This window comes from Chelon labrosus (assembly GCF_963514085.1).
Source record: "Chelon labrosus genome assembly, chromosome: 8".
In the NCBI taxonomy this organism is placed as follows: Eukaryota; Metazoa; Chordata; class Actinopteri; order Mugiliformes; family Mugilidae; genus Chelon; species Chelon labrosus.
In genome coordinates, this window is record NC_140358.1 from 30026764 (window position 1) to 30053330 (window position 26567).

The 26567-nt window shown below is 47.4% G+C and overlaps 2 protein-coding genes across 2 annotated transcripts; one reads left to right on the top strand and one right to left on the bottom strand.

Annotated features, from left to right (window-relative positions):
* Positions 1–425: 425 nt before the first annotated feature.
* On the top strand, positions 426–19616 carry nfkb1 (nuclear factor of kappa light polypeptide gene enhancer in B-cells 1). Its single transcript, XM_084549569.1, has 23 exons — positions 426–683; positions 2456–2499; positions 2737–2812; positions 4906–4946; positions 5586–5684; positions 12519–12670; positions 12759–12922; positions 13005–13163; positions 13715–13819; positions 14197–14288; positions 14385–14523; positions 14624–14779; positions 14856–14987; positions 15068–15229; positions 15610–15751; positions 15839–15953; positions 16147–16521; positions 16600–16702; positions 17116–17261; positions 17608–17677; positions 17778–17941; positions 18754–18868; positions 18951–19616. The coding sequence occupies exons 2-23, from the start codon at positions 2461–2463 to the stop codon at positions 19034–19036; spliced, it is 2832 nt and encodes a 943-aa protein (XP_084405695.1). The 5' UTR covers positions 426–683; positions 2456–2460; the 3' UTR covers positions 19037–19616.
* Positions 19617–20017: 401 nt separating this feature from the next.
* ube2d2l (ubiquitin-conjugating enzyme E2D 2, like) lies at positions 20018–26332 on the bottom strand. Its single transcript, XM_084549653.1, has 7 exons — positions 25930–26332; positions 23639–23702; positions 23526–23557; positions 23197–23274; positions 23014–23119; positions 21478–21571; positions 20018–20635 (listed from the first exon to the last, which is right to left on the bottom strand). Exons 1-7 carry the CDS (start codon positions 25951–25953, stop codon positions 20590–20592), a joined length of 444 nt encoding a protein of 147 aa, XP_084405779.1. The 5' UTR covers positions 25954–26332; the 3' UTR covers positions 20018–20589.
* Positions 26333–26567: the final 235 nt, after the last annotated feature.

A 26567-nucleotide genomic window follows, 5' to 3' on the forward strand; every position in this document is an offset into this window, starting at 1 on the left:
ACGATGGAGACGTGGAGACATCTTGGAATCCTTCTTTTCTCCACTCTCTCCTTCTCCTCCTTCTTCTTCCTCCTCCTCTTCATCTTCTTCTTCTTCTTCTATTCCCAGTAGATGTGAAGCTCCTCTGCAGTGACTGATGTTCGGATGTAAACTCACGTGTCCCTGATCACATCTTGTGATCTGGTCTCCATGGCGACCGTTAAACCTCTGATCGGAGTCATTGATCAGGATGGAGACGTATTGGTCGCGTGCTGGTCACTGGGAGCTAACGTTGTGTTTATTATTTTTATGTTAATTGTGGAGGATAAATGATGAACGTCTAAATGTAAAGGAGGATGGCGTGTTTTTGTGCTCAGAGTGAGACCTCTTCTCGTTTCGCTCCTCTCTGTCTGACCTGGACGTCAGAGGGAATTTCCAGTGGGGAAGGAAATCAAACTTTTTTATTTTAGCGCAGATTAAACTCGGTGTCACCTGCGGGTTGTGCCGCTGCTTCTGCGGGACTAACGCCTCCTCGGTCGGATTGAAGCCGTTCCTCCGCTCACAGGTCGTGGATGGACCGTGTCTGGGTCACGCTGTAAATGGATCTAGTGGTTCGGCGTGGGCATGGCTGTGTGATGTGAAGCGGACTGTCAACTCTTAGTTCCTGCTGAGAACACGACTTTTCACCTGAGCGCGCGAACCAGGTAACCCTCCAGTAACTCTACACTTTATATATAATCAATAATCAGATTAACCAGCTGTCTGTTAATCAGCAGTCGGAGAACTCCGCGTCTCCGTGACCCGTCTCAACGGATCGCTTTGTTATGCTACTCACTTCCTTGTTAGCCAGGTAACTCGGAGAAACTTCACACCAAAGCCCATTTTAAAAATATCAACTTTACGTGGTATTTCTTCTCATGTGGCACAAAAATATTTCACAACACCGCTTAAGCTGGGTTCTGTATTAGTGACATCTACCGGTTAATTCGGCGCATTTATATCAAACACTAAGTCCTGATTTAAGTCAATATTTTAACTTTTACTAGAGCTTCAATCGCTCATGTTGTAAGCAGCGGAAGGCAGAGAGAGTTAACGGACACTTCCTAAATAAGGTTAAATACATATTTGAAGTGAGCCGCTGTGTGGATTTTAACACAAGCCGAAATCAGCGTTGGGTTCATCTGATTTCGATATTTATCAATGAACGTCTTGTGGTTCAATGTCTGAAGGTGAACAGTGAAGGACGGTTTAACGGGCGGATTGTTCAACGGAGTTTCGAGTTACACTCTCGGCGTACGGAACAGGCTAGCTTGTGGTTAGCTAGGGCAGGTAGCGGTTAGCCGAACGGGCACAGCCTGAGCCCGGAGCCGTGAGTCGGTCAGGAGCTGCTCGGTTGTCGCTGCCGCGGAGGTGTCGTTTGTTTACAGCTGTTTGCTTTATGGCGTCCGCTTTAACGACACAAACAACAACGACTAGAAGAAACGGTCCGGTTGTGCTAATTAGCTGTTAGCCACGGAGCTAACACGGGCACGTCCATGAGAAACATGAGCGGGAACGCGCTCTGATTCTGAGCTGCAACAAGTTGTCAGAGGATTTAATATTATTTAATCAATTATTGATTTAATTATTGTTGCTGAACCTTTCTGACAAAAACGTATTTTATTTAGACTATTTCTATTTAATTACTGTTTAATTATCAGTTAACCAGACCAGTATTTCTCTATTTTAAATGTTTTGTTTACAAAAATAGTGAATAAATACTTTTTAATAAACTAATGAGCTGTTCTGTTTAACCTGGACAGAATATAAATGTATTTAATTCACTGTCCTATGTGAAAAATAAAGGCATCGCATTTTCATATTTAGATTAAGTTAAACAGAAAAAAATAATATTTTTATCCCCCCAAATCTGCAGTACTAAGTATTAATAATAAATATTATATATTTTACTGTATGTGGTTTGAAGTACATTTTTTTCCAAACCTCTGACCTTTAAATTAATTAGTTTTATTAATCCACCCATTTCCAAGCTGTGGTTAATTATTAATATATTACTAATAATTAAAAACAGCTTCAAGGTGTGAACCAACCAAATATCTTCAGTTTCCTGTGACAAAAGAAACTTTTCACATTTTCAGTCTGAAACAATCATTCTGCGCCAGAATTATTGTTATTATTATAATTATTTATTATGTTGGCTAACAGTTATTAACATTGTTGATCAGCTGTTTGATTGAGAACCGTAATAAATCCCCGTCAGACCTTCAGAGATCAGATGTCGCCCACAAAAATCCCCAAACGTTCTGGAAAAGTCAGATGAATGTTTGACTTGTTCACTGAAGAAATGATGGTTTATTAGTAAAATAGTTTCATATTTAGTTTCTTTCTTCTATAAAACTACTGATGAAATAAAACATGAAGGATGTTTTCATCATGAGCAGACTTGGTGTTGACCTCTGTGCTTTGACCTTTGCAGACATCATGGCTGGAGACGACCCCTACCTTCACACCGCCAACCCGGTAAACTCACATAACACACTTTAAAATAAAAAGAATTAAAGATTCAGCTGTTGGACAAACATGAAGTTATCAGTGTTACACCAGAATAAATGAATCCTCACATATCTCTAAAAGCATTCAACACAAATTAAACATCTAATTAACAGTAGTAACTGTTGACTCAACCAGTTTAATCAAATAGAAATAACACTTGATTGATTATTAAGAGTTAAACTAGCGTCTGTGTCTCTCTCACAGATCTTCGACATGATGGATTCGTCGTGGGAGTTCACTCATTTTTCTGCGATGGGTCCAACGACTCCTCTGAGGGCAGGTGAGGGTCCAGCAGGTGTGTCCTCTGCTGCTGTAGTTAATTAGAGGATGAACCAATAACCCCCTGAGACATGTTAGCTGCACATGTTAGCTAGCTGCTCAGAGGCGTGTGGCAGGTGTTTGGTGGTTGGTTAGCGTCTGTGGTTCTATTTTTTTTTTCTAGTAGCATCCTCTAGCGTCCTAGCTAATAGTAGCGCCCTCTAGCATCCTAGCTAATAGTAGCGTCCTCTAGCGTCCTCTAGCGTCCTAGCTAATAGTAGGATCCTCTAGCGTCCTCTAGCGTCCTCTAGCATCCTAGCTAATAGTAGCGTCCTCTAGCGTCCTCTAGCGTCCTAGCTAATAGTAGGATCCTCTCGCATCCTAGCTAATAGTAGGATCCTCTCGCATCCTAGCTAATAGTAGGATCCTCTAGCATCCTAGCTAATAGTAGCGTCCTCTAGCGTCCTAGCTAATAGTAGGATCCTCTAGCATCCTAGCTAATAGTAGCGTCCTCTAGCGTCCTAGCTAATAGTAGGATCCTCTAGCATCCTAGCTAATAGTAGCATCCTCTAGCATCCTAGCTAATAGTAGCATCCTCTAGCATCCTAGCTAATAGTAGCGACCTCTAGCGTCCTAGCTAATAGTAGCATCCTCTAGCATCTTAGCTAATAGTAACTAATAGTAGCGTCCTCTGGCGTTCTACCCTTCAAGCTAAATTGCTAAAGCTAAATAGCGCTAGCATATTCACATATACATTGTTTAACCTTCTCAAACTTCACATGGATGATTAGAGTCCTAGCTTGAGCATATCTACACGTCAACGTGACATTAGCACCACGTGCTGGAAGCAGGAAGTTGACCTGTTGTCGTATACATGGTCCAATAATCAGCACAAGATAAGTCTTGTTTTATTTCATGGATTTCCTCCAGAGTCTTCGCTACGTATCTCAGACTGTAACCTGATGAGCTGATAGAGCTGCAGGTGTGTCGTTCTACCTGAGGAAGCTTCTTCTTGTTTCTGATAAACTCAGATCAGTCATATTTGTCTGGAGTTATTTCTTCTTCCTGTCTTCACACCTAGAGGTGTTGTCATCACACCTCTGTCTTAAATCAACAAGCGCTACTTCTGACTAGTTTTCAAACCTGTTAACCCACAATATCACATTAATGTAGTGTCACTGGCCCCGCCCCCTCAGGTACGACTGCAGCCGCTCTAAAGTTTACTCTTTGAGTTTACTTTAAGTTTGACTTCCTGACATTAAACGTGTCTAAAGAAAAGAATATTAATGTTCTTTAAATGAAACCCAGAGGCTGTTTATGAGCCACCAGCCTCCTCCTTCATTTATTCATTTAAGAGTCAATTAGCTTAATTGGATTAATTGATTTATAACATGTATGTATGTAATAGTAGCCCCAACTACTGTTAACATGACGTGGTCGACCTGTGGTAACAAAATGATGGAGAGGAAGGAGGAAGGAGGAGGCGGAGAAGAGGATGGAGGAAGGAGGAGGAGGAGAAGAACCAAATAAAGGAAACTGTTTTTTCACAGCGTTTTAATCTTGTGTGAAATCTCTGAGTGATGCTGTAATCTGCTGCAGCCTCTTCCTCCGTCTTCATGGCTGGAAACAAACCTCTGACTCTTCTACATGCCGTGACCTCTGACCGGGTTGCACAGATACTTTCCTCCTCACCTTCATCTCATCTAAAATCTCCACTTCTATCTTTACTCCAGATTAACGCCTGGTGGAGACGAGAAAGAGGAAGTGAGAGTCACCACAGAGGACACGTCATGAAACTCCTCTTTCACTTTGCCTTCAGTTTTATTTCCTCAGAGAAACTCGTTTCTCCAAAGAGAAAGTTTCTGTCTGAACCCAGAGCTCGTTCATTCATTCGTGTCCGTTCATCTCCTCTCTGTCTGACGCCAGCACGTCCATGTTTGACTTTTACAGACGGACTCTAAGTCAGTCATCAACAACCTTTAAACCAGTTTAATCAAATCATGAAATAATATTCTTCTTTATCGACCTTTGCTCCCTCAGGCCGACTCTAGCTGCTGTCCACCTGTCTTCAGTTCTACTGTCACTGAGTCTGTGTGTGTGTTTGTGTGTTTTCAGTGGATGGACCTTACCTGGAGATCCTGGAGCAGCCCAAACAGGTAACTGATACGAGTCATTACACATCATGGCACCAGGAAATGAAGCTGGAGCGTTTCAGTCTCACCTGGACGACTGTCACTCCTCCGCTGGTTGTTTCCTGACCTTTAAATGATGGAGTGTATGAAGCACAGGAAGTCACACTCAGGTTTTATTTAGTGGGGAGTTATAAATAAATAAATAAATAAAAGCTAAATTTGTTGTTTCAGTGGTATGATGAAACACACAGCTGATGAATGTTAATAAAACCTTTAATAAAACCTCTGAGATACAGATAGAAAAGTGATAAAAACAGGATGAAACTAAAGTTTAAACTTTAGTGAATTCAAGTAAAGTCAGCAGGAATTTATTTTAAATGTTATATAGTGTCTTTACTGCTAATGTTAAATAATAAAATCATTCTTTATTAATAGAAAATATCAGCATCGATGAAATAAAGATCAGATCTAACTTCATGGCTCTGATTTAGATCTTGTTAGCTTTGTGGTTTGTTAGCCTATTAGCCTGTTAGCTTGTTAGCCTGTTAGCCTATTAGCCTGTTAGCCTGTTAGCTTGTTAGCCTGTTAGCCTGTTAGCCTGTTAGCTTGTCTGCAGACATGTCTAGGTCAACAGCTGTGTTGATGAAGTCCTGTGTTTTCCAGCGTGGCTTCAGGTTCAGGTACGGCTGTGAAGGTCCGTCTCACGGCGGTCTGCCCGGGGCCTCCAGCGAGAAGAACAGGAAGACCTACCCCACCGTCAAGGTAACACTTCCTGTCCATCACAGAAACACCTGTAGTCCTGTTTATCAGGTCAAAGGTCACAGTAACAGTTTGTTAGACCCTCAGGTTGACATCAGTTTATATCACTGCACCTTGGTGGAGAAAAGGAACAAAAAGGTCTGATTGGTCTGTCTGATTGGCTGCACATGGGGGGGCGTGTCTGTGATTGATTGGTTGCACATGGGGGGCGTGTCTGTGTTTGATTGGTTGCACATGGGGGGGCGTGTCTGTGTTTGATTGGTTGCACATGAAGGGCGTGTCTGTGTTTGATTGGCTGCACATGAGGGGGCGTGTCTGTGATTGGTTGCACATGGGGGGCGTGTCTGTGATTGGTTGCACATGAGGGGGCGTGTCTGTGATTGGTTGCACATGGGGGGCGTGTCTGTGATTGGTTGCACATGGGGGGGCGTGTCTGTGATTGATTGGTTGCACATGGGGGGCGTGTCTGTGTTTGATTGGTTGCACATGGGGGGGCGTGTCTGTGTTTGATTGGTTGCACATGAAGGGCGTGTCTGTGATTGATTGGCTGCACATGAGGGGGCGTGTCTGTGATTGGTTGCACATGGGGGGCGTGTCTGTGATTGGTTGCACATGAGGGGGCGTGTCTGTGATTGGTTGCACATGAGGGGCGTGTCTGTGTTTGATTGGCTGCACATGAGGGGCGTGTCTGTGTTTGATTGGTTGCACATGGGGGGGCGTGTCTGTGTTTGATTGGTTGCACATGAAGGGCGTGTCTGTGTTTGATTGGCTGCACATGGGGGGGCGTGTCTGTGATTGATTGGCTGCACATGAGGGGTGTGTCTATGATTGGCTGCACATGGGGGGGCGTGTCTGTGATTGGTTGCACATGGGGGGGCGTGTCTGTGATTGGTTGCACATGGGGGGGCGTGTCTGTGGTTGATTGGCAGCAGCTGGGGGGCGTGTCTCTGTCTGATTGGCTGCACATGAGGGGGCGTGTCTGTGATTGGTTGCACATGAGGGGCGTGTCTGTGTCTGATTGGCTGCACATGGGGGCGTGTCTGTGATTGGTTGCACATGAGGGGCGTGTCTGTGTCTGATTGGCTGCACATGGGGGCGTGTCTGTGATTGGTTGCACATGAGGGGCGTGTCTGTGATTGGTTGCACATGAGGGGCGTGTCTGTGTTTGATTGGCTGCACATGAGGGGCGTGTCTGTGTTTGATTGGTTGCACATGAAGGGCGTGTCTGTGTTTGATTGGCTGCACATGAGGGGGCGTGTCTGTGTTTGATTGGCTGCACATGAGGGGGCGTGTCTGTGATTGGTTGCACATGAGGGGTGTGTCTATGATTGGCTGCACATGGGGGGGCGTGTCTGTGATTGATTGGCTGCACATGAGGGGGCGTGTCTGTGATTGGTTGCACATGAGGGGTGTGTCTATGATTGGCTGCACATGGGGGGGCGTGTCTGTGATTGGTTGCACATGGGGGGGCGTGTCTGTGATTGGTTGCACATGGGGGGGCGTGTCTGTGGTTGATTGGCAGCAGCTGGGGGGCGTGTCTCTGTCTGATTGGCTGCACATGAGGGGGCGTGTCTGTGATTGGTTGCACATGAGGGGCGTGTCTGTGTCTGATTGGCTGCACATGGGGGCGTGTCTGTGATTGCTGCACATGGGGGGGCGTGTCTGTGTCTGATTGGCTGCACATGGGGGCGTGTCTGTGATTGCTGCACATGGGGGGGCGTGTCTGTGTCTGATTGGCTGCACATGGGGGCGTGTCTGTGATTGCTGCACATGGGGGGGCGTGTCTGTGATTGGTTGCACATGAGGGGGCGTGTCTATGATTGGCTGCACATGGGGGGGCGTGTCTGTGATTGGTTGCACATGAGGGGCGTGTCTGTGTCTGATTGGCTGCACATGGGGGGCGTGTCTGTGATTGCTGCACATGGGGGGGCGTGTCTATGATTGGCTGCACATGGGGGGGCGTGTCTGTGATTGGTTGCACATGGGGGGGCGTGTCTCTGTCTGATTGACAGCAGCTGGGGGCGTGTCTCTGTCTGATTGACAGCAGCTAAAGGGGCGTGTCTCTGATTGACAGCAGCTGGGGGGGCGTGTCTGTGTCTGATTGACAGCAGCTAAAGGGGCGTGTCTCTGTCTGATTGGCAGCAGCTAAAGGGGCGTGTCTCTGTCTGATTGGCAGCAGCCCTCATGGTGGTTTTCTTTTTTAAATGATTCATCAACATTAACTGTTTATTTTACAACCTTGAATCTGGATCCAAAATGGAGGCCGCAGCGAGAGGCCGTGCTCTGGTCGGTCCTGGTCAGACGTTTCCTGTCATGTTGTCGGTGTTGATGTTTAGTGTGAAGCTCCCACATGTTCAGACCAGAGCAGAAGGGGAATCCCCAGATTCCTGCTGTCGCTCAGAAAGTAAACGTAAACGCTGAATGTCAGACACGTGTCCCAGCAGATGTTCATCCGTCAGATCACACTGACCTGAACTTATACCAGGAATCAATCAGACAATGAAAACAGGTTTTATTAGAGTTTAGGACTTTAAATAATTTCCTTTTAGATGAATGAGAAGCAGGAAGACTTCCTGTTTGAGTCGAGTCTGGTTTTGTTTGAATACTCCGGCTGCCGCTTGGGAAAACCCCTCCTGATGATAACTCACCAGACTTCTCTCTCCCTCTCTGTCTGATTATCTGATGTTTAATTGATCAGTCATTTGTCAGACTCTTAACTGATGACCTTAAAGCTTCCATGGCAGCGTGTTCTTCCTCAGACGTTTCTTGTTAAACTTCCTTTAACAGACATGTTCAGATTTTCCTGGTTTCCTGTGGCGTGTTCAGTATCACAGAACATGATCAGACCAGCAGCTTTACTGGACTCCCAGAAACCGTAAACCCCCTCCAATCATTTCTAAGGAAGTTTCCTGGTCATATTTCTGTTCATGCAGGACATGTAGGAATTCCCCCAAGAGAGCAGTGAATAATCAACCTTTAGATTTACCCCAGAAAAATAAAAACACCTTCTGTGGAAGAAGCTGTGTTTTCATTTTAATTCAGCCTGAGACTGAAACCTGAAGCTGACACGAACGTCCACCGGAGGCTCCAGCAGCGATCGTCCAGTCATCACGACTCAAGAGTTGACTCTAACTTCTGTGCACATATTAAAAATATTTTTTAGTTTACTCCAGTAGAACACAGGGCTTCATCTGTTCTGCTTTTATGTGCTGTTCTACTTCTTATCAACTATCCAGGTTCAGTACGTCTGAGGAACTGATGGAAGAATCACACTGAACAGAAGTAAAGACAAACCATCTGATCACAAGAATCAGAATTTAGTGAATTTCTTAGTAAAAACAGTTGAGAAAGTGCTAATGCTAACGTTAGAACATGGTGAGGATGTGAGCTTTAACTGTTAGCATGCTAACGTTTGCTCATCAACGAGCTAGCGTTAATCATTCAGATAGATTCCTCAGTATCCAGCTACAAGTCAGTAAACGTGTAAAAACAAGACCTTTAATGAGGTAGAGATGTATAAAGACTAGTATATATAAAATATATATATACACAAGGATAATATATGGATAATATATAGTTGAGCTGAAGAAGCTACGTGGATGAAACGTCCTCTAGAATGTCTACTGGTCCAGGTGTCCTGGTCCTGGTCTCAGCTTGGTTTACTGGATGTTCAGGTCTGGCTTCTAAAGGACTGGAGGAGAGTTGGGCTTTAAATGGGACACCTGTGGATGAACTCACCTGAAGTCACATGACTAGAGTCTGTTAATGATCAGATACTCACCTGGAGACGAGGACACGTCTGAAGAAACCTTAAAGTCCAGTTATCTTTGACAGATTTAAATGTTTTCAGGTAAACCAGTTAGTGATCAGTTTAAGATTAAAACCTGTCAGGATGTGACATCAGAGCCCAGCTCCTGACTCTTACCTGCTGATAACCTTCACCCTAATATCAAGCTTTAACAGGTTTGAACACTCAGAACCTTCTCTGATAAATGTCCCCACAAGGTTAGCACTCTCCAAGCTCTTGGTCCTCACAGCCTAATAAAAACCTGACCACACACACACTCACACCTTACATGTCTGTTGGGAATTTCCTCCCGTGTCGCCCACGTGTAATTACAAGGAAGCAGAGTTGCGTCATGTAAAAGAAGGTGTTGAGTTTCTGCTCCGAGCGCCCACTCTGTCCCACGCATCCTGACGTCTTTATTTAACCCTTCACATTCAGGACGGCGGCATGTGATCAGGAAATAGACAAAGATCAGAGACTTTATTGGGATGTAGCAGCTGATTTAGTCTTTTCAGAAAGACTTCATAATAAATGAACCTTTAAATCAGCTCTTCACCTCCATCTTGTTTCAATAAAGGTTATTCAAAGTGGGCACGGGGGAACGACTGAAACAAGTTCCTTGAAGGATTAATAAAGTTTTCTGATTCTGATTAAAGGACGACTCAGAAAATAGATTAAAACTGATTAAAAAATAGTGGTTTGTTGCAGCTCTGCATCATTTCATGGTCAGATTCAGCAGGTGCTAATGGCGAAGCTAATGGCGAAGCTAATGGCGACTCTAGAGCAGCAGCTAATGGTGATGCTAACAGCTAGCTGTCAGGTTGTCTCTGCTCATATCAGCCTCTACAGATACCTTTGGGATTTCTGCATAAATTGATCATAAACCAGGTTCTGATCTTCATCTAATTAGACAAACAGTCTGATTTCATGTTTTTATTGAACACAACATGTAAACAACGTGCTGCAGGGTGGAAGAAGCATATGAACCTTTGGGCTAATGACTTCTCTAAGAGCTAACTGGAGTCTGGAGTCAGTCAGTCTGATGAGACTGGAGGCGTTGGTTAAAGATGCCCTGCTCTGTAATAATGTAATGTGAACCATGCATCACAGAAAAGATCTCTCAGAAGACCTACGATCAAGAACTGTTGGTTTGCATGAAAGGGGGACACAAGAGCTCTAAAAGCCTTGATGTTCATGTGTCCACACTAAGACAGGTTGTCTACAAACGGAGAGAGTTCAGCTCTGATGTTACTCTGCTGAGGCGTGGTCGTCCTGTAAAGAGCACAGGATGCTCAATGAGGTGAAGAAGAATCCTAGAGAGTCAGATGAAGACTCATCATGCTGCTGGATGATCCACAGCTCTACTGCAAAATACTCTGTGGACAGATCAAAACAAGACTGAGCTGTTTGGAAGGAACACACAATGATACTACCGCTATGAGTGGAGTAAACGTCTGGTTGTTATTGAGGATCAACCAGTCATTAAACCAAAGGTTCACATACTGTTTCTTGTAACTATAAACCAGGTAGATTACCAGTAACGTTCTGTCTCAGCGTTAGCATCTGTTAGCTGATCACTGATGCTAATTATCTGTCTGAATCCACTGATCAGATGTCGTTGCGCTAAGATTCTGGATTCATAGATCATGTCTGATAAAGACTTGATTTTCATTGTGAGCGTCTTTGAATCAGGAAACCATCGAGCAGCGTCGCTCGCTGTGTTTCTAGGAACTGTCTTCGCTCTGAGTGGCCCTCAGAACCGGGAAGAGGAAGTGGGCTCGACGTTTATTTACTGCGGCAGTTTGCAAACGTTCCTGCAGGCAATTATTTCTGCAACGATCAGAAACAGGAACAGAGTCTTCTGTGGTCTGATTTCCTTCATGTAGAGCAGCTCGCTAACAGAGCAGTCACATGATCGTCAGACAGAATGAAAACCTGGTGAAAGGCTGAATGTGGAGGCTGTTATTCTCTTCCTCCATCATTTCCTGTTTCAGTTTTTACAGCTCAGGGTTTGTAGCCGACATGAGTTTAAGGAGCAGGTTTGATCTGTTTATGTTTAAAAGAACGCCACCAGTCAGCTGATCAGTTCTATGTCTCATTATTTAAAGGTGGAAATGATCAGAACGACAGAAACATGTTCACAGCTGATTTATTAACCCTCTGATTAATTAGTTATCAGTTTATAAATGATTCATTTATTTAATCGTCCTGAGAAATGAACTGAATTCTGACTGACTGATTGTTGGGAGCTGATCAGACGTGACTCTTTATTTAGTTGATATTTATTTAGGCTGTGATTGAGCTGGAGGTTTGAGGTTCATCTGGACTCATTCATTATTCATTACACAGATCTAGTTTAATATTTAACTTGTTTTATTTCTTAAATCATGGCTGTCGTGACACCTGATAGTGATCCATCCTCAGGGCGGCTGGCTGTTTGTCTCATCATTTCATTTAAACCTGCAGCCATGTTTTTATTCAGGCCTCCGTATCGTCTTCTAAAGATCTGATTTCCTCTGTGAACAGTAAAGTGAATATGGCGCGGTGGTGAGTCATCTGTAGCAGGAGAAAGTTTCTGAATCAGCTCGTTATTAATCAGCCTCCTTCACCAGAACCCACAGTTTAACCTCAGTCACCTCTGGATGGTTCAGACTCGTCCACAGACCGTTTCATTTATTTATTCAACGAAGACAAGACTATTAAAAGTCTGGAATGAATGAGTTAAACTGTTTTAATGATGTTATAAGGAGTAAGTTAACTGTCATTACTCTGATTATTAATCATTTAGTATAAAGCTGTAAATGATCAGAAAGTTTAGAGACATTAAAAAGAAGCTGTGACAGATATGAGAGCTGGGACCAAACCTCCTGAGACATGAGACGAGACATGAGAAACACATTCTGTAAAATCACTTCAACAGTCTGAGTCTGATTAATGATCAGTGACAGATAAATATTTGTCCTGAGGACAGTTCAGTGTCTGTCCCTCAGCCTCACATAGAGACCTCGTGTCCTCGTGTCCTCATGTCCTCGTGTCCCGTTGTGTTCCAGGTGTGTAACTACCAGGGTCAGGCCCGGGTGGTGGTCCAGCTGGTGACGGCGCTGACCACCGTCCCTCAGCTCCACGCTCACAGTCTGGTGGGGAAACAGTGCGATAAAGGCATCTGCATCGCTGACCTCCAGTCCAAGGACTCCACCATCAGGTCTGCGTCTCTGACTTCTGAACTCCGTGACCGTGAGGAGCGTCCTCGTCTCACACCGACCCGTTTCCTCTTTCTTGTTTCTCGGTAGCTTTCCAAACCTGGGCATCCTCCACGTGACCAAGAAGAACGTGGTGAAGACTCTGGAGGAGCGGATGGTGGAGGCTTTCAGGATGGGATACAACTGTGGGGTCTCCATCCACCCCGAGATCGACGCCCTGCAGGGGGAGGTCCGAGTTCCCCGAGAGCTCAACGGTCAGACGCCGTGTCCACGTTTTCTCTTCTGTATTTAAAACGTTGATGATGTGACTTTAACGTTCTCTGGTCGTTCCTTCAGACCACCAGCGTAGCGTCATCAACAGCGCGGCGTCCACTCAGGCCAAAGAGATGGACCTCAGCGTGGTCCGCCTCATGTTCACGGCGTTCCTCCCCGACAGCGACGGCGGCTTCTCCAGGCGCCTGGAGCCCGTGGTGTCTGAGCCGATCTACGACAGCAGTGAGTCCAGACAGTCATGTTTCATCAGGGGGGGACGGGGGGGGGACGGGGGGGTTCAGATCAAGACGTCTGTGAAGATGTTGCTTCAGAAACCACAGCGTTGACTTTCATTTTCACTTCAGTTCAACTTTGACTTAGTTATTTTTTTCCATCCTGCAGAAACTGATGTGCAGTGTAATGCAGTATAATCCACACCAGACTCCATTCAAATATCTGATGATTTAAGGAATCTTCCCCAAACTCCTTTTAATTTTCTGCCAGTTTAACTTCAGCTTTGGTGACTTAAAAATCAAGTCACCTAATATGAATCCACACCAGACTCCATTCAGAAATCTGATGATTTAACATCAGCGTACAAAGGCTGGTGTTATATTCATATCTGCTGTATTTTTTGATTCATTTTCATTAATCCAATAAAAACATGGATGTTCTGTTACTGCCTTCTAGTAACAGAACAGGTGAGGAATCAGCTGTGAGCAGATCTGTCACCTCATACTAATATGTTGGTCGGCCGCTGACCGTCAGTCTTTCTCTCGCTGTTCTTCCCTCAGAGGCTCCAAACGCCTCCAACCTGAAGATCGTGAGGATGGATCGGACCGCCGGCTGTGTGACGGGAGGAGAGGAGGTGTACCTGCTCTGTGACAAAGTCCAGAAAGGTCAGTGGATCCTCAAACACCTGATGTTACCTGAGCCACTTTAAACTAGAGCTACAGAGCTAACGGCTAATTCAGCTGAATAGAGGAGCCTTGGTTGGTTTGGTGTCAGGAAACGAACGCTGCTGCTTCTAGAAGTCTTTCAGTTTCTCATTATCTTATCATCTACCTGCGTCTTCATCGTTCCATAGAATCAGTTTCATCAGTTTCTCTTGTGCTACCAGTGTTATATAGTGAGTTCTGAACAGTGTCAGGTTTTTCCTGGTTGGTGTTTGTTGTCCTGGAGGAAGTCCAGCGTCAGGGAATTCCCCTCAGATATGGAAATCCAGGCAGTTTCCTGCAGCCTAGTTTCTATCAGACTGAAGTGTTTGTGTTTTCAGACGACATCCAGGTTCGGTTCTACGAGGAGGACGACACCGGGCTGACCTGGGAGGCTCTGGGAGACTTCTCCCCCACAGACGTCCACAGACAGGTCCTTATAAATATATAGTAAATATTATTATTATTATTATTATCAGCTGTGGCTCCGCTGCTTCTAATGCATGTTAACTTGTTGCTATGGCGACAGTTTGCCATCGTCTTCAAGACTCCGAAGTATCGAGACCAGAACCTGCAGAAACCGACGTCCGTGTTCGTGCAGCTGAAGAGGAAGTCGGACAACGAGACCAGCGAACCCAAACCCTTCACCTACCACCCTCAGATCATAGGTAGCTCACCTGGCTCCGCCCCCAGACCATGACCCCGCCCCCAGACCATGACCCCGCCCCCAGGTCACAGGTAATCACGGACTATATTCTTTGTGTTTAGACAAGGAAGAGGTGCAGAGGAAGAGGCAGAAGACGCTGCCGAACTTCCATGACTTCAGTGGTCATGGAGGAGGAGGAGGAGGAGGTCTGTACCGAGGAGGAGGAGGTGGAGGAGGCCCAGCTGCAGGAGGAGGACCTGGAGCTGGAGGAGGAGGAGGTAAAGTCAGGAGCAGGGATCATCAGCTGTCTTTGTCCTGAGGGTCAGTCTGATCTGGTTTGATCTGGGTTTTCAGGATACTTCCAGGGCTTCGCCGCCTACAACTATGGAGGAGGAGGAGCAGGAGGAGGAGCTTTCTCTTCAGCATACTCAGCTGGTCTGGGAGGAGGAGGAGGAGGAGGAGGAGCGGGAGGAGGCATCAAACATGGTGAGGAGCAGAGTGAAGCCAGTAGAGTGGAGTTAATGTAGAAACATGATGAAGAGGTCTGACGTGTGCTGGTGTCTCAGCCTCTCAGAGCAACGACGCAGACGACAGCGACGCTGCAGACGACAGTGACGCAGACGACGACGAGACGGGGGCCGCGCTGCTGCCCCCCGCCCAGACAGGAGGCCTGGGGCCGGGGGAGACGAGTGAGGAGGGAGGGGGCAGTGTGGAGCAGGAGGACACAGGTAGACACCTGTCAGCTGTCTGAGAGATGATTGGTTTAGAAGATGAAACCGTTCAGTCATCTGTTAGTTAGAGGTTTCACATCAGAGCACAAACCATCCTTCCTTCATCCCTTCCTTCCTTCCCTCCTTCCTCCCTCCCTTCCTCCCTCCCTCCCCCTTCCTTCCCTCCTTCCCTCCTTCCTCCCTCCTCCCTCCCCCTTCCTTCCCTCCTTCCCTCCTTCCTCCCTCCTCCCTTCCTTCCCTCCTTCCTCCCTCCCTTCCTCCCTCCCTCCCCCTTCCTTCCCTCCTTCCCTCCTTCCTCCCTCCTTCCTTCCTTCCTCCCTTCCTCCCTCCCTCCCTCCTAATCATTCTTTCATCATGTTGTCCTCTCTGTGTTTCAGTGTGTGATGCTGACCAGCGCTTGGTTCAGGTGACCAGTCGACAGTTGGAGGCTCTCTTCCACTACTCAGTTACAGGTGATTCAGCTTACCTGCTGGCTCCACAGCGCCCCCTGATGACGGCGCAGGACGAGGACGGAGACACGTCAGTAACACAGAGGACACTAATGGTCTCCAGATTTAATTTAGCAGTCCACTCACTCTGCTCCTCTCTGCTCCTCTCTCCCCTCAGGGGCCTCCACCTGGCAGTCCTCCACAGCCAGCAGGAGGCGCTCAAGAGTCTGACCCAAGTGGTGTCTGCTCTGTCTGGAGAGGAGGTGCTCAACATGAGGAATCACCTGTACCAGGTACTGACAGTCTGACCAACGTCTACCAGAGCTTTAAGATTAAAAGTTGAGGTTCCTCAGTAAATATTAAGACGTTATCCATTAATGAGCTGTTACTGTTAGCTGGCTGTGTTGTGTTGTTACCTGTAGCGCCACCATTAAGATTAAATATAATATAATATAATCATTGTGTTTCACTGACTCCATTTCCCAGACTCCTTTGCACCTGGCGGTCATCACTCAGCAGAAGGAGGCGGCCGAAGCGTTGCTGTTGGCTGGCGCCGACCCGACTCTGACAGATCGTCACGGCAACACAGTGCTCCACCTGGCGTCCCAGCAGGAAGGAGGCGGAGCCATGGTCCAGTTTCTGCTGCAGCGCCGAGCCCTGAGGGAGCTGCTGGACCACACCAACACAGCAGGTCTGTGTGCCATCCACCTGGCGGTTCTGGCCAATCAGCTGTCTTCCCTCAGGGAGCTGCTGGAGGGCGGGGCCAACGTGGAGGCTCAGGAGCGAAGCTGTGGACGGACGGCGCTGCATCTGGCGACCGAGATCGACAACGTGTCGCTGGCCGGCTGCCTGCTGCTGGAGGTAGCGCCTCCATCCATCACTCAGTCGTCACCGCTTCACTTTGTTAGTAACTCATAATGTTTGGGTTTGTGTCGTCAGGGAAACGCCAAGGTGGACTCCTGCACCTTTAATGGCTCCACCCCCCTCCACATCGCTGCAGGGCGGGGCTCTGTGAAGCTCACAGCGCTCCTCATGGCTGCAGGTATTTATCACCCAGAACCAAACCATCTGATTGGTCCGTCAGACTCCTACATCTCCCACAATGCACCTGGATAGAGCTCCCTCCCTCAGGAAGATTCCTTCTTCAGCAGATTTCTTCTTCCTTCCTTCTTTCAGACTCTTTTTACTCAACATGTTTTAACTCGTTTCCTGTTACAGAAACATTTTGTTGATTCAGCATCAGTTCAGTTTCTCCTCTGAGTCACAGTGACCCCTTCAGGCCACACTGGGAACTACACCACGTCCTCTGTGACACACTGACAGGAATGATTTAACATTTAATAAAACATGTTAATAGAGTTTATGAAGGCAGAGAGTTTATCAGTCAACTTCAGCTCCAGGTTAAAGGTCAGATCAGCTTCACTTTGTGTTCAACGTGTTCACGTTTGTTTCCAGGTGCTGATCCTCAGAAGGAGAACTATGAGCCGCTCTTCTTCAGAGAGGAAGACGTCTGTGATGAAGAGAAGGACAAAGACGACGAAGAGGAAGACGAAGGCTACATACCTGGGATGACCCCGCTCAACATGGCCGCCACCGCTGAGGTACGGCTGCTGTTCACAGTCTGAGTCTAGGTTGATCCTGAACACGTCTGGTTCATGGTCACAGTCAGTAATCTGATTACATGGTCAGTAATCTGATTACATGGTCAGTAATCTGATTACAAGGTCGGTCAGTAATCTAATTACACAGTCAGTAATCTGATTACAAGGTCAGTCAGTAATCTGATTACATGTCAGTAATCTGATTACACAGTCAGTCAGTAATCTGATTACATGTCAGTAATCTGATTAGAGGGTCGGTCAGTAATCTGATTACATGGTCAGTAATCTGATTACTGGGTGTAGTCCAGTAACTGTGGCTCAGGTTGATCCTGGTCTTTGTCTTCAGGTGCTGGAGCTCCTCAACGGTAAAGAGTACGAACCAAAGCCTCCTCTCAGAGCCTTCGTCCCTCCTCAAGGTGAGTGTGATTGGTTGACGGCAGGTCACCTGATCAGCTCTGAACCAAACAGGAAGCAGGAAGTGTTTGAATTAATGTGAGGTGTAAATGTCTGCCGTAGGCGACCTGTCCAGTCTGGACTCTGAGGTGAAGCAGGCGCTGTGTGGTGCTCTGGAGAGTGAAGGATTCTGGGAGAATCTGGCTCATGGTCTGGGTCTGGGGATCCTCAACACGGCCTTCAGGCTGAGCCCCTCCCCCGCCAAGACCCTGCTGGACAGCTACGAGGTGAGTCCACAGCCCTCCCTCTCTCTCGACTGTGTCGTTGTGTTCAGAGCGACCTGGAGGCGCCGACCTCAGAGGAAATATTAGAATCATTTAAAACGCCGTCCCGTTGACTTCCTGTCTGGTCCCGTTGACTTCCTGTCTGGTCCCGTTGACTTCCTGTCTGTTCCCCGTTGACTTCCTGTCCGGTCCCGTTGACTTCCTGTCTGGTCCCGTTGACTTCCTGTCTGGTCCCGTTAACTTCCTGTCTGTTCCCCGTTGACTTCCTGTCTGGTCCCCGTTGACTTCCTGTCTGGTCCCGTTGACTTCCTGTCCGGTCCCGTTGACTTCCTGTCTGTTCCCCGTTGACTTCCTGTCCGGTCCCGTTGACTTCCTGTCTGGTCCCGTTAACTTCCTGTCCGGTCCCGTTGACTTCCTGTCCGGTCCCGTTGACTTCCTGTCCGGTCCCGTTGACTTCCTGTCCGGTCCCGTTAACTTCCTGTCCGGTCCCGTTGACTTCCTGTCTGGTCCCGTTGACTTCCTGTCTGTTCCCGTTGACTTCCTGTCTGGTCCCCGTTGACTTCCTGTCTGGTCCCCGTTGACTTCCTGTCTGGTCCCGTTAACTTCCTGTCCGGTCCCGTTGACTTCCTGTCTGGTCCCGTTGACTTCCTGTCTGTTCCCCGTTGACTTCCTGTCTGGTCCCGTTAACTTCCTGTCTGGTCCCGTTGACTTCCTGTCTGGTCCCGTTGACTTCCTGTCCGGTCCCGTTAACTTCCTGTCCGGTCCCGTTGACTTCCTGTCTGGTCCCGTTAACTTCCTGTCTGGTCCCGTCTCAGGTCTCTGGGGGGACGGTCCGGGATCTCCTGGCTGCTCTCAGGTCGGTCGGGGAGTGCAGAGCGCTGAGCGTCCTGGAGGAGGCGCTGCGTCGCGACCGGGACGCTCCGATGACCGGTGAGCAGGCGCAGACCCTACGTTGGTTAGCAACCGTTGCCGTGACGACAAGCGCCTCACTTTGTGGTTTTCTTCTCTGCAGCAGAGTCCCTGGTCCAGGACCCGAAGGCGGACGTTCGGCTCGACAGCGGGGTCTGTGACAGTGGGGTGGAGCTTTCCACGGCGTAGCGATCTGATTGGTCCGTCATCCCTCCGTCATCCCTCGCCTCCAGAGGCAGCGACGCTCCTTCATGGCCGCTGAAGTTTCCCTCTAAAACCTTTAACGCGTTTTTAAAGGTGTTGACGTGATTCATCTTTTATTTTTCGTTTAACTGACACAGAAACATTTTAACTGAAAGAATCGACGTCTGTCGATCGAGTGCCTTCGATGATCTGGTCTGAGCTGAAGGAGGAACGGTGCTACTGAGCTGAAACGATTGTAACGAGGATCCAGACCAACGCGGTCTTTAACTGGACTCATGTTTTCTGTTAGGACGTCCTGAAGGCTCTGGACCCTTCTGCATGTTTTAAGGTTGATTTTTTTTATTTAGTGTTTTTTTAAATATTTTTTATTCCTTTCGTCCGTCAGCAGCTTCATGAACTGTTTTCCATGTCCAGTCTGTCCTGGAAGCATCAAGAGAAACCTGACACAAGGCATTGTGGGAAAGGTAGTCCAGATGATATTTATATCTCCACCCTGCACTGTACATTCATCACGAGCTTCTAACTGGTTGTATGATTATTTTTTAATAAAGTTTGTTTTTTTTATAGAAAATTATTTTTTCTCCTGAGATCTGAAAACAGGAAGTGAGGTCCTGTGTCCTGCTCTCTGATTGGTCGAGGCGTTTATATATAACAAACTCCCAGAATCTTTGTTTATAAGATGATGAACTCAAGCTCAGTTGAGCCAGTCAGCCGTAACATTATGACCAGCATACCTGGGTCCTGACTCCTCTTCCTCCTCCTGTCTTTTCCCTCTTCATCCTTCTTCATCCTCTTTCCCTCAGCTCTGGACATGTTCTGACTCAGTCGTCTGGTTCTTGTTAAAGTCAAATTCTTCCAACATCAGCTCTGACGACTAAACGTTCAACTTCCTGTCTGATATTTCCTCCCACTGTTCCTAATGTTATGGCGGATGCTTTAAGATAAATAATGACAGGACACAGAAGCTGCAGTTTGTTCAACTTTATTGAGAAAAACATCACAGAGCTATTAGTTGATCGATCAGCCGTTGAGCTTCGTTTCTTTTCCAGTGCAAAAAGAGGAGAACAGTGTTGGATGAAGGATGAACTAACGGCTCTCGTCTAAAAACAAACAAAACGAGAAGAAGAAGAAACCAAGAGAAGAAGAAGAAGAAGCCTTTTTAAACGTGGACACGTGTTCTCAGCAGCACATGAACCAATCACTGACATGCATTACACCTGGTCTCTCCTCGCCGTCCACTCGGCTTCGTTTGTTTTGCGGTTGGCACATTCACAGCTCAGAGTCCTTCACAGAGAAAACCCAGAATTTAAAAGCTTTAAAAGAAACGGGGGGCGTGGCCACGGGACAGGCAGGTGAGGGACAGGGGGCGTGGCCGTGGGGCAGGTGGGTGAGAGACAGGGGGGTGTGGGGCAGGTGGGTGAGAGACAGGGGGCGTGGCCGTGGGGCAGGTGGGTGAGAGACAGGGGGCGTGGCCGTGGGGCAGGTGGGTGAGAGGGAAAGGAGGCGTGGCCGTGGGACAAACTGAAAGGGGAGGCGGGTCACATGGCGTATTTCTGAGTCCAGTCCTGAGCTGTCTTGTTGTACCTGTGGGGGGAGGAGAACAGGAAGTGAGGAGCTGAGGCTGATGGACGGGTTTTAAGGACGATGCCATGCCTGAGAGACACACACGTCAACTTCCTGTCTCAAACTGAAAACTACAAACAAATGTCCAAGTGTGTTTTGCTGTTTAATAAAACGCAGCATTACCCACAATCCTCTCTGCTCCACTCTGCCATGCTGGGTGTCATTAGAAACTAGAGAAGCTACTCTTTCCATTGATACCAAGCATCACGTAGCTGGAGCTAACCAGCTAGCCTCAGCTAACCAGCTAGCCTCAGCTAACAAACAAGCAGACAAACTTTACATCTCAGTCATCATGTCAGAGTTTCTTCTTCTGCCTCGATGTTTCATCAAATGTAACTGATTCTACATCACCTACCTACCTACCACATGGTGACTTACTGACAGAATCTGAGCCTGTTTCACACCTGGTCCTCTGTCTCCACCTAGTGGCCTAGTGGTGGTACTACACATAAACGTTACACCTAGTCGAGAAGGTCCCTCCCTCCCTCTGATGACGTCCTGTTTCTCTTGCTCCTCCTCTAGTTTTCAGTAGCTGTGCTGCATGCAGCTGTAACAGCAGGTATCTGGAGCCATGCTTATCATGAGCCGACAGGTGAGCACCAGGTGAGCACCAGGTGAGCTCAGCTCTTACCCTCACAGCATGGCATACTTCTCTGTCCACTCTCTGGCTAGTCTGTTGTACCTGAGACCAACCAGACCAACAACCTCTATGAACACATGAACCCTCAGCCTCTCATTCCTGACGGGGTCCACATTTATTTCATCATTTTATCGTTCATGACGCCAATCAGCTGATCACTCACCGTACAGGGTCTGTTTTGTAGATACGAGCGATCTCTGGCACTAACGGGTCGTCAGGGTTCGGGTCACATAACAGAGAACAAATGGACAAAAGGACTGAAGAGAGAAGGACGAGTGTTAGAGGTCATCCTCAGCATCGAGTCACAGGTTATTACATGAATGTCTCACTGAGGCTGAGAGGCTAGGAGGAGCTAGCGTTAGCTGGGAGGCTAGGAGGAGCTACCGTTAGCTGGGAGGCTAGGAAGAGCTACCGTTAGCTGGGAGGCTAGGAAGAGCTACCGTTAGCTGGGAGGTTCGGAAGAGCTACCGTTAGCTGGGAGGCTAGGAAGAGCTACCGTTAGCTGGGAGGCTAGGAAGAGCTACCTTTAGCTGGGAGGCTAGGAGGAGCTACCGTTAGCTGGGAGGTTCGGAAGAGCTAGCGTTAGCTGGGAGGCTAGGAGGAGCTAGCGTTAGCTGGGAGGCTAGGAGGAGCTAGCGTTAGCTGGGAGGCTGGGAAGAGCTAGCGTTAGCTGGGAGGCTGGGAAGAGCTAGCGTTAGCTGAGAGGCTAGGAAGAGCTAGCGTTAGCTGGGAGGCTAGGAAGAGCTAGCGTTAGCTGGGAGGCTAGGAAGAGCTACCGTTAGCTGGGAGGCTAGGAAGAGCTACCGTTAGCTGGGAGGTTCGGAAGAGCTACCGTTAGCTGGGAGGTTCGGAAGAGCTACCGTTAGCTGGGAGGCTAGGAGGAGCTACCGTTAGCTGGGAGGTTCGGAAGAGCTACCGTTAGCTGGGAGGCTAGGAGGAGCTAGCGTTAGCTGGGAGGCTAGGAGGAGCTACCGTTAGCTGGGAGGCTAGGAGGAGCTAGCGTTAGCTGGGAGGCTAGGAGGAGCTACCGTTAGCTGGGAGGCTAGGAGGAGCTAGCGTTAGCTGGGAGGCTAGGAGGAGCTACCGTTAGCTGGGAGGCTAGGAAGAGCTAGCATTAGCTGGGAGGCTAGGAAGAGCTACCGTTAGCTGGGAGGCTAGGAAGAGCTACCGTTAGCTGGGAGGCTAGGAGGAGCTGCCGTTAGCTGGGAGGCTAGGAGGAGCTACCGTTAGCTGGGAGGCTAGGAGGAGCTGCCGTTAGCTGGGAGGCTAGGAAGAGCTACCGTTAGCTGGGAGGCTAGGAGGAGCTGCCGTTAGCTAGGAGGCTAGGAAGAGCTACCGTTAGCTGGGAGGCTAGGAAGAGCTACCGTTAGCTGGGAGGCTAGGAAGAGCTACCGTTAGCTGGGAGGCTAGGAAGAGCTGCCGTTAGCTGGGAGGCTAGGAAGAGCTACTGTTAGCTGGGAGGCTAGGAGGAGCTGCCGTTAGCTGGGAGGCTAGGAGGAGCTACTGTTAGCTGGGATTTTTCATTTCATCTTTTATTCTTCTGATTCTGATTCTTTTACGTCTCAGTACTCTTCCAGATCTGATTCAGCGTGGTTTCCTTTAGACATCTAGTTTTTATTTTGTCGTCAGTGGCTCCAGAGACCTGTGCCTCCTCCTCAACCTGAAACCAAACCCAGTGAGTGTGACTGTGTCCTCTCACCTTTAGAGATAGTTAATGCTGGAGACCACTGTGATCTCAATATATCCAAGCAGATGCTGCCGTTACTGTTAATATTTGGGTGATAAATTCTTGTTGTGAAGGCGACCTGAGGACAGACACAAAGCAGCAGTTAGACACATGAACTCTGACTCTTACAGCTGGAGGAATCAGGAAGTGACTGACCTTGGGTGGTTTGAAGGGATAATCTGTGGGGAAATGAATAGTCAGGAAGAAGACGCCGCCCTGATAGGGACTGTCAGGCTGCAGCAGAGAGAGGACGAGAGGACGAGAGGACGAGAGGACGAGGTTAGACATCTGAGTTAAACTACTGTTGGTTTCACTGGTGTACCTAATGAACTGGCCAGTGATGATCAGTTACTCCACATTTCTTCCTGTAAGCACTGGGATTTGAACCGGCGACCTTCCAGTCCCAGGCCCACTCCTCAGACACTCAGTGTCCAGTTCATTAGGTACAGCAGTGGAGGACATGTGATCCAGTCTCTGATACTTACAGGCCCCATAATAGTCGCTTGCCAATGAAACACTGGAAACAAAGAAGGAGAAGAGTTAGACAGAGCTCATCTGTTTGTGTCTTTATGTGTGAAGGAAACAAACGTCCTCTTACTGTCTTCACCGACCGGCCCGGCCGAGCACTGAGCCGGAGGATCTCTGGACAGATCGGTCAACTCCTGGAGACAGAAGACGGAACAAGAGGATGAGACTCTGGTCACTCTCTAACAATCAGATTAAAACCTCAACAACCACAAGAAGATGAAGCAGCTGGAACCCATGTGGACGGAGACGCTGGAGACGTGGAGACATCTTGGTCGTCTTCTAAGACTCTTCACATTCAGGACATGGAGGAGGACATGGAGGAGGAGGACATGGAGGAGGAGGACATGGAGGAGGACATGGAGGAGGAGGACATGGAGGAGGAGGACATGGAGGAGGACATGGAGGAGGACATGGAGGAAGACATGGAGGAGGACATCTTCATTTTCTTCTCCCTCTCCTTCTTCTTTTTATTCTGTTCTTCCTCCTCCTCTTCCTCTTCCTCGTCCTCCTCTTCTTCCAGGTTGATGTGATGCTCCTCTTCATCAGTAAAGTTCTACAGTCATAGAGGTTTTATGTGCGGTCAGGTCTCCATGGTAACAGGTCTGCTGATCAGGACGGAGACGTATTGATTCATGTCTCAGACTGATTGTCCATGTCTCCATGTGCTGGACAGCAGCGTCCTCTCCTGTGTGGAGGCAGCATTACAGACTCACTGAGACACTCAGGTCAGTGTTGATGAGTAAGCAGCAGGCTCTATTTTTACCCTGGGGGGGTGGGGGGGTGGGGGGGGGACACATGGCTGCTTATAGGACCAGGGTTTGTATTTCCACAGTGTGTCTGTGTCGGTATGTGACACTCAGCATCATCTTTCACGTCCGACCAGAAAACATTTTTAAATCACGCTCCTCTTTTAGAGGAAGACGACACCATTTATGTTTCAGCACAATCTGCAGAGAAGACACTCAGCGGCCACTTCATTAGGTACACTAGTGACAACATGTGAAGGGTCTGGTGTTCAGCTTTAGTTTCTACTGAGAGAGATGTTGACTCTACTGTGTTTTCATTGTGTAGATCTACTGAACTGTAGCTGGTTCTAAAATATGGATCATCTCCTCAAGTCAGTCCAGATTAACTCCATCCTCCACATCATCAACTCAACCTTATTTAGATTAGAACCACTTCACTAGTGTACCTAATAAAGTGGCCATTATTTAGATTAGAACCACTTCACTGGTGTACCTAATGAAGTGGCCATTATTTAGATTAGAACCACTTCACTGGTGTACCTAATAAAGTGGCCATTATTTAGATTAGAACCACTTCACTGGTGTACCTAATGAAGTGGCCATTATTTAGATTAGAACCACTTCACTGGTGTACCTAATGAAGTGGCCATTATTTAGATTAGAACCACTTCACTGGTGTACCTAATGAAGTGGCCATTATTTAGATTAGAACCACTTCACTGGTGTACCTAATGAAGTGGCCATTATTTAGATTAGAACCACTTCACTAGTGTACCTAATGAAGTGGCCATTATTTAGATTAGTGACTTCACTGGTGTACCTAATGAAGTGGCCATTATTTAGATTAGTGACTTCACTAGTGTACCTAATGAAGTGGCCATTATTTAGATTAGAACCACTTCACTAGTGTACCTAATGAAGTGGCCATTATTTAGATTAGAACCACTTCACTGGTGTACCTAATGAAGTGGCCATTATTTAGATTAGAACCACTTCACTGGTGTACCTAATGAAGTGGCCATTATTTAGATTAGAACCACTTCACTGGTGTACCTAATGAAGTGGCCATTATTTAGATTAGAACCACTTCACTAGTGTACCTAATAAAGTGGCCATTATTTAGAATAGTGACTTCACTGGTGTACCTAATAAAGTGGCCATTATTTAGATTAGTGACTTCACTGGTGTACCTAATGAAGTGGCCAGGGGGTGAGCAGACATTAATAAACTACATGTTTGTGCTGCTTGTCCACTTCCTGCTGGGGTTAAAGAGAAACCATCACCATTAACTACACGTTACTAATGTTGAGTAACGTCAGTGTTTAACGTGGAGGCCTGTGAGGAGCTAACATCAGGACACTGAACTCAAACTGTTTGATGTAAAACCTTTAAAACCTTCTAACGGAGCTTCACGTTAAATGTGATTCACGGAAACACGACACACACAACATCCTGAACCAAACCACAACAATCATTTCACGGCTTTTCTGTCAAACGCTCCGACAGCAGCATCATGCTAACGCTGCTAGCTGACATGCTAACAGCACACAGGCACCAAACTGAACACCTTAGCCTCTGTTTGCACTTAATGTTCAAATAAGGGGTCGTGTGTTACCTTAGAGATTCGTTTTAAAGCCATTGTGTCTGCGGAGAAGGGACCGGCTGTCGAGGAGGAGGAGGAGGAGGTGGTGAAGGAGGAGGAGGAGGAAGAGGAGGAGGAGGAGGAGGGCAGGCCAAGCTAGGTGACGCTAACTAACTAGCATCTAGGACTTGGCTAGCTTTGGTGGCTGGCTAAGCTAGCTAGCTCTGCTACACATACGCCGGTTAAACTACTGGCGGTTGTTTTTCGGTAACGTCCCGTCTGTTCGCTGCTCCGTCTGGAGACCGACTCTCCAGCACGTCAGCCCCGAATTCAGGCCGACACTCACGGATAAACGGACCGCACCGACAGCTCAAAATGTCTTCCGTTACACACACACAGCTGTCAGAGGACCGGGAGCAGGAGGTCTCACTCCGACTCTGTTTCCAGTGACCGAAGAAAACAACAACATGGTGGCGGAGTGGGTGGGGCCGAAAAAATAAATATTTATTTATATATTTATTTATTCATTTTTTTTGTAATTTGAGAGGATTTGTTCATGTATTAGCAACGATGTATTTATTTATTTATCTGATAATATTACTTAATATAAGATGTATCATTTTATTTGTTTTATTTATTTGCCCAGATTTATCCATTGATTTAAATAAATC